Raw genomic sequence first — 10,308 nt, 5'->3', positions numbered from 1 at the left:
ATTTATTCCGTTTTGTCACCTCCTAATCATATAGGTTAAATTTAATTTAATGAAACTTTAGTATATACTTTTACAAATGAAAAAAATGTGTAATAATATTGATAAAAAAATGGTTTTATTGATATACTAATCAAAATAAATTAGATAACAGTTGAACATTTAAACAAATAGTAAGCTAAGTTAATAAATTTGAAAAGATTCTTAAATCAAGCAAGTTACATGGGCACGAATTATGATGTTTGAGCTGTCTACATTCATTTTATTCTCTCCCTTTGAGCTGTCTACATTCATTTTATTTTCTCCCTTCAAAATTTCAATATTCTATGTTCTTACTTTTTGGAGATACTGAAGAAATTAAAATTTTAAAGATGTAAATTAAAATTTTAATAATATTTTTTTTAAAAATATCTTTATTTAACTTTTTAAATTCCAAATCTACCTCCTAATCTCCATATTTAGTTTAAATTAAACATTACATTTTATACTAAATACAATACAGAGATTTAATTCAATTTCTCAAGTCACTCAGTTTCTTTCTCCTCATCTCAATCTCTCGGTCTTAGTCTCCCTATCAAACGTAACCTTAGTTTCAAAAGCTAGCTGAAAAGAAAAAAAAAAAGAAACCATGGTCCAAAATGACAAAAAAGAAAAAAAAAGGATAAATCCAAGAGATTATAGGCTAGTAGTGTTAATATTAGTGACTTGGCAATCTGGAGAAGAAAACAGAATAAGCATTAAATTTTTAAAATAAATAAATAATCTTTGTCCTTGAATATTGGTAATTTTATTGACTACAAAATTTTAAATTTATCACTTTCTGATACATTATTTAATCAGTATTTATTTGTACAAAAAAAATGATAACCATAAATAAGAAAGAACGAAAAGAATATTTACTCTTTATATAAAGAAAATGTATTCAAATTTAGAATTTTTTACTATAGTTGTATAAATTCAATCAAATAACATGTCAAGCACTAATCTGTTCTAATAATTTACAATTCAACTACGTACCAGAACGTTATGGATGTACTCTTCACATAACATATTTTACATGTGACATAGTGCATACCCATTCCCTTACCGGAAATATTGTGTTTCATGTGATTGCATTTTGAATATCATGTCGCCATGATCATGACTCAATCAATTTACTCTTCAATTTTATTACAAGTAAATACTCCACCCGACCCCTGATAATTATCTCAAAAGGACTACGAGGACTCCAAAAAAACATCCAACCCGGTCCCTGATATTTCTTTTAGCAACTGATTAGCTCGTGTGCAAAAAAAAAAAAAACATTCGTTTTTTTTGGCATAGAGGTTAATTAGTCCCATAACAGTAAAGCTCAGGAGCGAATTGGATTTTCATTTTGTTAAAGATCTCGTTGTCTTTCGAGGTAATTGTCAGGGACCGTTTAGGGTTTCTTTCCTTTTATTACAGAATATTAATGGCGGTCTGGCATCCTATGAGGTATGAGCTCACAAGATCATATGAATGGCTAGAGGTAACTTCTACTCTCTTGAAAAAGGATTAGGAAACATCTTTTTTTAAACTCCTTTGGTTGCTTCTGTCACAGGAATTGAATCCAGTTGCATTGAAACATTTGCAGACATCATGATTGACTGTCAGTATGTAACTATGTATTACATTAAATTACTTGTTCTTTAAATTTATGATGAGTGAGTAGACTTTTAAATGTCATCGTTTTTATAGATACGTGGAATGCACATGAGCAGCAATTCAAGCTCTTGTTTTATTCAGACAAGAATATCCAAAACACAGAAAGATGGAAATAGAAACTTGCATTGCCAAAGCAGCAAATTATATTGACAGCATACAGTTACCGGATGTTTCATGGTTTGCAATATTTTTTTAAATTTTCTTATTAGCCAACAAAACTCACTTCATTTTGTTCATATCAACCAATGCAAACTAATTGAGAAATGTCATTGAGTAAAGTGACAAATAAATCCCTGAAGATTTACATTTTAGACAAATTAGTCTCTAAAAAAAGCATTAATAAAGGGAATTTCTTTGATCAAGAATCAATCAAACAAAAAGTGAAGACTGTAACTAAATTCTTTAGGGGAATGTACATTGCATATAATGTTTTTATCTTTTAATATTTTTTTCTAAGGTAAAAAACAATCTTCTCTCTTCACCCAACTTCATTATTCATCGTAACATTACCCATGTGTGTGAGAGAGATAAGAATAAGAATCAATTTGTCATCCACTAAATTACACCTACTTTCATCTGCTCATTAAAATAAAACGAGGTGGGAATTTGGAGGGGAAAAAAAGGTTAGTGTGTTAAAACTGCTTACACCATGAATTTTTGCATGAATTAGACCCTTGATGGGGTTAGAGTGCCTAATTGTACCTAATTAAATTGCAGGAAATACGAGGAGTATTCAACAAGAATTGTACCATCAAATACTCAGGATATAGAAACATATTTCCCATATGGACACTATAATAATCATGTAAATAAACAAGTATAGAGTTTTAATTAATAATTCCTGCTTCCGTGTGCTCTTTACATCCCAGTAACTGTATTACTCTTTGGCTGTAAAGAAATATGGTATGGGGGAAGAAAAAGTTGAGCATTAAAGCTATAAAATTTCTATTGAATAAATCACTCATGGAATCAATAAGTTGCAAAAATTTACTGATAAAAAATCTTGTTTCAAAATTTTCTCAGTGCTCATGTGTGGAGCCTAGTAGAACTATAATTCCTTGTTATAAACCACCTCCACCAGATTTGACCAATTTGCTGCCCTGATTTCTTCACTCCAAGAAATGTAGTGTAGAACAAATAACTTTTAACTTGCCCGTTACTCAGTTCAATGATTCGCTTTCATCTTGTCTATTACTCCATGGCCGTTAATTGAAGTTTGGAAATTGAGGGCTTTGTCATAACTAAATATGGGAATTACTAAGAAAGCCAACCACACATCTTACACTTTGAAACATCTTATCTACCCTCTGCCACACATTGCACTGAATATCAAGAAGCTTCCGAGCCTTTTCTTGTAAGTGTGAATGCTGCCGAATTGTCTCACCATGTATCTGGCAACAGGAAGCGCGGTACAAGAATTGTAAACATACAATCAAAAAAACAAATATTTCTCATTTATTGAACACGTGTCTATGAACAGTCAAAACCACCCAACAATGAAAAAGGAAGTGTCTCTGACCTTCAAAAATAACCTGATGACAGCTTGTAGGAACTCGAAATTATTTCTGCAGGAGACCTCATGGATGAAATAATCCATAAGCTGTTCAATCGATACTAACTCCGGTCTATTCTCACCTTGTTCATCATCGTTGTCGTCAATTATCTGAAGCATTCGAAGTTCCATATCCAGAGTTGATGGAGATAATCCTTTGATATAATCAGTGAATGCGCCATCTGCAACATGGAAAATCAAGAAAGTTATGATGCACTTACAAGGCACTTTCAAGAGAATGAACACTATTGAATTAATTGCTGGTGAAATAAACATATGATATTTATATACGAACAAAATAGTTGGGTTCTTACAGTTATCTGCCGAGTTTGAGGATTGAAGAAGATGCAGAAAACGGGATGACGTCGAATCTAATCTTGTCTTTTTCATTTGTTTACCATCGCCAGCTCCGTCCCTCTCTTCAACTGATAACTTACCAGGCTCAAACAATATTTCTCCAGATAGGGATGGAACTGAAGGCAAGAAAAATGGAGCTTTTTCGGGCTTCTTTGGAGGCTCAATAGGTTTATTGCGCATCTGGAATTAAGAGTTTGTTATATAACAACCAGGAGAAATATAAGTCAGTTGAGCAAAATACAAATGAAAATGAAGGAAAATAGGTTTCACAAAAATGTTCATAGCATGAGAAGCAATGTTGCTGAGAAGTAAGTGCATACCTTTATAATGTCTAAATTAATCAAGCTTTGCCACTGGCTCTTTGGCAGCAGTGAGAGTGTGACCAAATCAGGTATTTGATTAACTTGAGTTGGAACATGTGGGGCATCTTTAGGTTGAGAAGCATCCACCATCTCATCCAACTCCTCAACTTGAGAATGTTCTATGGAAGATATCGATGGCAACTTGACACTCACCACCTCTTTCCCACTTGCATATGAATCAACAGTTGAAGTACTAGAGAACATTGTTTGGTTTACCCTGATAAAAGGTGTCAGCATAAAAGATGGTTTCTAATTAAGTAGAACGCTATTTTCCATTCAATATCATTATCATTTAAATAACCACATCAACTCTTCCCATTCAGGAATTTTATTTCAGAAATTAATGTCACTAAAGCCCTAACATCAACTTTTCCCATTCAGAGTTATTAATCTCGGAAATTATCAACATTATGTGTGTGAAACATTATGGGAAATGTAAAAATTTTTCCACAAAGTGGTTATTACCCATGAGGAATGAATTAAGAAACTCACCACAGGTATACCCCATTTTGATCAACGTGAGCAGTTGCTAATATATCCATGTTTGGGGAAAGAGATAATGCTGTAATAGGCACATTAACGTGAATTGCATCTATCTGTCTTGCTAAGATCACATCCCAAATTCTAAGACTTCCATCCATACTAGATGACAAAAGCCACTTCCCATCCTCACTGAAGCACAAGTCTGTTATGCGATCAGTGTGACCATCAAACTTACGAACTAATCTAAGAGCCACAACATCAAACAATCTGATTGCTAAATCATTTGCTACCGTAGCCAGGAGACCTACAAAAATCATTAAAACACTTCAAATCACATAATGACCCAACAGTATGAAAAAAAATTTTCTCTTTAAAAATAGAAGATAAAAAAAAATATGGCGAAGGAATTACAAAAACACGAACATACGAGGGGGATATGGAATGTAGTAAGAACTCAATTTACCATTATAACGATGATAAACAATCTTAACAACAGAAAAACCGATCTCCCATCTGGATTTAAGTTCACGTTCTTTGAAATCCCAAACCTGCAGAGACAATATAAATGAGGATTTCCAGTCTAATGTCACAATATTAAACTAACTGATTGTGTGTTGTTTGTTAACTTCAACGAGTGCCAATTACAGACTGCCTCCAGATAAGAAATATGAACCTTTATATCTCCTTGATATCCTGCACTTATCATGAGAGTGTTAGTTGAGTCACATGCGACTCCAACCACTTCACTGTCATGAGCACACCTTATTGATTCTGACATGTCAATGTAAGCACCCCGAGGTAGTCCAGATTGTAGGTTAAACCTTTCAATCCAACCACCTGCTGTCCCTAGGATGGCAAAATTGCCACATGCACTGATGGCGCAAGCCTGTTGACATATGATAGTAGTCAATCAGAATCATTGTTTGTCAAAAGCTTTACTTATACAGTAGCCCCCCCCCCCCCCCCCCCCCCAAAAAAAAAAAAAAAAGAGGTGGTCTAAAGACACTTTTTAAATAATCAAAAGTGGAAAGTATTCAAAGAAAAAATGAAAAATAATGCTCAAGTTCTCAATTAAGTAGACATTTTACTTTTCATTGATTGCTTTCTTTGTCCAATTTCTCACTAAGTGCCCTTAATGCACTACATAGAAAATCCTAGAGATAATGAATAAAGTGAGATCCTAACCTTTACAGGTGTCGGATTTTCTGGGCAGGGATTCAATATATGTTCACCAAGAACAAAATTTTGAAGTCTCCACACATATGCCTGAGCAGTATCCATATGACAAGTAACCACGTTGCACCAATCACGTTCTCGAATTTCAGCTGAAGTTTGTACAAGAAATAAGAGGATTTGAAACAGATAGCAGCAGATTATAATATAATACACCAAGTGTAAACCAGCAAAATTCAATCATAGAGATTTTGATTTTAAGGAGCTTGGTGGTCGTAGATCTATATGACTAGGCTATCTTTTTATTTACTTTCAATTTATATACTTATACACATGCCTTTAAGGCTGGATTCCCCACTGTAATTCAGATTCTGCATTAATATACATCAGTTTCAATTTCATTTCTTCAGCAAAATTGGAACTGAATGAATAGTAGCAGAGAAATAACCCACCACAATCAAATGCAATCACGGGCTTCAACTTTATTTCTTCTTCCTGTATAAACACATACACAAAATGAGGGAAGGAAAAATCTATTCAAAACAGGAAGCATAAAGACCTATGACTCTCAATTAATATCATATAGTTTCCAACCTAATCATGACTATTGAACTGTATGCTTTAAGAACTAGAAGCATAATCACAACATAAAAATAAAAAATAAGCCAGATTAAGAATACCAAAATCCAAATTGAGGTATCCGAGGAGGTCATAAGATGTTTTCACAAGTAAAACACACATTTATATATCTTTGTAATTATTATACTAAGTCTCTAAACAAAACATTAAAAATTTACACAGGAATATTAAAGCAAAAGCAATGCTTTCACAAGCTCTGCTAAGCAACAATAAGGAAAGCATGAAACACCAGCCATACCTTTACTTTAAGTTTCTTGGCTCGTCTAGAAATATTGTGCTGAGAAAGCTCTCTACTTTGTTGATCCTATCAAAGAAACACATTGCAAACACCATAAACATGTTATATATGGGGAAACCAACTGATGAAATTAATACACAGAAAATGCCAAATATAGAGAGGAAAGAAAATATACATGCCAACAAAGCTTGAAGGGAGAAAATGCAAAATTCCTTTATTTCTTTCTTTTTTATCTTTTTATTTCAAGGGGATGTTATTTCATTAGGCATTAATGAACGACTAGTTTTTGTTGGACTATTGAATGTAGATAATAGTGGCACCAACCTGAACTACAGAGAAAAGCCGAAATGCACGATCCTGACCAGCAGAGAGAATATGTCTTCCATTTGCATAAAACCTGCCATATGTAATTTGCAGGTGTGCCGTAGGTCATGAGACATGCCAAATTAGAAGTGCAAAAATTAAAATCATTACATCATATGATAGTACGGAAGAAGAATTAACGTGGCTAAAACGTAGAAAAGGAGGAAGCAAGCAGACTACACATAAGAATCCATTGGCTGCACATCATGTAGAGGTCAAACAATCTTGTTCCACACACATGACAATGACAAAGGATATATAGATGTCTTCCATCAGAAGAAAAACTAGAAGTTCCATCATTACTTTCTAACCCAAGTGCAAAAAGATTAACATCCGTTCAAGGACTAGAGAACAAATAAAGGAGCAACATATTTCAAAAAAATTGCTTCAGAATATTTAATATTAACAATGATAGAGAACATTCACAACAAAGTTGATAAAAAAATTTCCAAAATAAACTAACACCTGGAAAATAATCATTACTTTATGCATAGGGGAGGAGCACTATGGCCGCTTCGAAAGCGCAAAAGACGAGGGTCACCATCGGTCGTATCGAAAATCCACATCTGAGCAAGCAAAAAAAATAAATAAATAAATAAAGCAAGATATTTCAACGAAAATTTATATATGCATGATGCAAACATGTATGTATCTTCCAAAAAGAATAAATGTCACCTTAATAGAATTATCTGCTGAAGAACTCATAAGCACTGGCTCATTTGCAAAGAAATGTAGTGATGTGATCACGCTATCATGAGCTTCTCTTACAACTGACTGGAGCCTTTTCTTTTCCAGATTCCATACGCTTATGACACCTGATGAACCTCCAGAAGCTAGAAGGGGTTGCCCATCTAAGCCAGATAAAATAATCCACCAATAAAATCAATACAAAACACCAAAAGGCACTAAAAGCCTGAAGAATAGAGGCAGTTCCATATTTGATTTATTATGCAAAATATCGCACACTTACCAGTGCAGAAAGATAAGGCAGTGACAGAACCTCGTGTAGAATGTGTAAATGTAACCAATTCTTCATCATAACGAATGTTATGAACATGAATGCTTCCATCTGCACACCCAACTGCAACGACATCTAGAGCAGGGGAGGAAACACAACAGGTGATCGGTGAATCCCATCCCTTAAACTCAAATATCTTTTTCTTTGTGCTAACGTTCCAAAGCTGCATAGGACCTTGCTCGCTCCCAACGAGAACCTATTACATATTTCTCAATCATAAAAAGGAAGTCTTAACTCTAAACGTCACTTTCACTTAACTCCTTAATTAGCCCTTGACTACAATTGCAGCCCCAGTAAAGCCTACTGCCCTATTCATTCTCAACTGAAAATTAAAGGCTACAATGTCTATTTAATCTTCGAATAAGAAGAAAGACATGATTACCTTATTTAGGTAAGTATCAGGATGCATTATACAGCTGGGGCTAAAACTCTGATCAAGTAAAATGTGCCCAAATGGGGAAGGGTTGTTCTGATCCATAACTCCCTTAAATGCCCACAAGAACATGTTGCCACGAATATCAACACTGATAACATGGTCTCCAAACAACAGTAGCAACTTGACTTTTTCACTATGCTTGCTCCAAGTTGCAACCTTAGAATGGTAATAATAATTCAATTAAACTAATTATAAAACAACATGCACAAACATACAAGAATTTTCAAAATTTCCTCAACTTTCCTCAAAGGAGCAAAGAAAAGCACTCAGAATAGCATTTACCTGATGCGCACGCTTGAATACTGCAATGTCGTGCCCATATGCAACAAAAGTGAATTCTTTGAAGGATGCAAGTGCAGTAATCTTCTTCGGCAGATGAGGACCTTCATGCAAAATGTCAAATTTCATTTCAATTAAATAAGAAAGTTCAAACAAAACGAAAACTAACGAGCTAAAAGAATTAAACCTCTTCTCCCCCCCCCCCCCAAAAAAAAAATAAGTGCAGTGCAGTGGTGGTAGTTATTACCAACTAGAACCAAATTGAGCTTCGCACACTGCAGAGAGAAAATTAGAAATTAAAAGAAAATTAGACTGATATTCAAACAATTCAATGAAACAAAAGAATATAAGAAAACGAAATTACGTTGAAAATCTGAAAGGCCTTTCCAACGCTGACAGTGACGAAAGTTTCGGTCCCGAGTCTCTGAACTGAAACAGGGACACCGCTTGTTATGCATCCAATGGCTCTAAAAGGTTCGAATATTCCCATTCCTTCTTCTCCTTCTTCTTCTTCTTCTTTGAAATGAATACGCACTCTCTCTCACCACAACGGCTCGTGGCTTCGCAGGGTTTAGGGTTTTGCGTTCACCACACTTGGGACATAGAAACGCACCGTTTTGTTTGTTATTTTTTCCATCAAAGTCGCGAGGACAGGACCAATCAATGAACCAGGAAAATAAGAATCCCGCTGCGATCCAATAGAAAATGGGAGTGGGTTATTTATTTGGTCTAATATGAGTTAAAAAATAAATATTTAAGATAAAATATTATTAATTTTTTAAACATAATACACTCATATTATCTAAAATAATCATTAGTATATTATTGTACATATTATACAGATATTTCATTGACTATTTATACTTTCTCAAAAAATAATTGATTCACTAATTTACTAGTTCAATAGTTCAACCGAGATTTAAATTAATTGATTTAATTAAATATTAAAAAATATTAAAAATTTAATATATAATTTTAAATATTTAAATTTAATAATTTTAGACTAATAAAATTTAAATTTTTACAATTTCACATAATAAATAATTCATAACAACTTCAAACATCAAAATTTATCTCCAAGTAAAATCAAAACAAAAAAAATAACAAACACATAATAATCTATTAAAAAACCAACATTAACAACATATATTTTTATTGTATAAAACGAATTTAACTCAGAAAATCATTTTGTGACTGCATCTTTCAAATTAGAAAATTACAAACTAACAAAATTAACTATTAACCAAATTAACTCAGACAACAATTTAGAATATTAATCCCAACAACTCAGAATCAAAGAATCAGTATTATACTAGCTCAACAACTTAAAATAGTAAACCCAACAACTCAGAATCACATAATTAGTATTATTAAAAAAATCAAAACAAGTAAAAATAAATTGAAGTGCCGGAAGCCAGGAAAAAAAGAAGTGAAGGTGACGATGGAATCGAAAGTGATAGCGTCAGAGAAGGAAAGTGAGCTCAAATAGAGAGAGCCAAAGAGAGAGGTCGAACAAGGAAGTGAGCTCGGACAGACAACGTCCGACGGACCCAGCAATCCTTCGCAACGACAATGCCAGGAGCTCGACGCAACCCTTCGTGCGACAGCCAGCAGAGGAAGAACGTCGAGAAGATGGTCGAGCAGAGTTTTCCACCAACGACGATGGCAACACCGCAAGGAGAAGGGTAAGTGATGGGTTTCGGATGGTGGCTAGTGGGTGATGGG

At 33.9% G+C, this 10,308-nt stretch overlaps 1 protein-coding gene across 1 annotated transcript; it reads right to left on the bottom strand.

Moving 5' to 3' along the window:
• Nucleotides 1–2,487: 2,487 nt before the first annotated feature.
• Nucleotides 2,488–9,280, bottom strand: LOC112789757 (U3 small nucleolar RNA-associated protein 21 homolog). The gene is made up of 18 exons (XM_025831798.2): nucleotides 8,948–9,280; nucleotides 8,831–8,858; nucleotides 8,587–8,687; nucleotides 8,251–8,460; nucleotides 7,821–8,064; nucleotides 7,526–7,701; nucleotides 7,334–7,416; nucleotides 6,812–6,884; nucleotides 6,488–6,553; nucleotides 6,063–6,105; nucleotides 5,623–5,762; nucleotides 5,111–5,323; nucleotides 4,901–4,985; nucleotides 4,447–4,741; nucleotides 3,913–4,171; nucleotides 3,550–3,772; nucleotides 3,203–3,417; nucleotides 2,488–3,074 (listed from the first exon to the last, which is right to left on the bottom strand). Exons 1-18 carry the CDS (start codon nucleotides 9,071–9,073, stop codon nucleotides 2,925–2,927), a joined length of 2,730 nt encoding a protein of 909 aa, XP_025687583.1. The 5' UTR covers nucleotides 9,074–9,280; the 3' UTR covers nucleotides 2,488–2,924.
• Nucleotides 9,281–10,308: the final 1,028 nt, after the last annotated feature.

Source organism: Arachis hypogaea, chromosome 1, assembly GCF_003086295.3.
Source record: "Arachis hypogaea cultivar Tifrunner chromosome 1, arahy.Tifrunner.gnm2.J5K5, whole genome shotgun sequence".
Lineage (NCBI taxonomy): Eukaryota > Viridiplantae > Streptophyta > Magnoliopsida > Fabales > Fabaceae > Arachis > Arachis hypogaea.
The sequence above is the reverse complement of the archived record's forward strand: the minus strand, read 5'-3'. Positions and strand labels throughout refer to the sequence as shown.

Bases quoted from the DNA above. Each gene is read 5' to 3' on its own strand.
- LOC112789757 (XM_025831798.2), bottom strand. From the start codon at position 9,073: ATGGGAATATTCGAACCTTTTAGAGCCATTGGATGCATAACAAGCGGT. The intron at 7,417-7,525 runs GTGACATTTATT...TTGCTTGCTCAG, and splicing joins CAGCAGATAATTCTATTAAG to ATGTGGATTTTCGATACGAC. The intron at 3,773-3,912 runs GTATGCACTTAC...TCTTAATTCCAG, and splicing joins TTAATTTAGACATTATAAAG to ATGCGCAATAAACCTATTGA.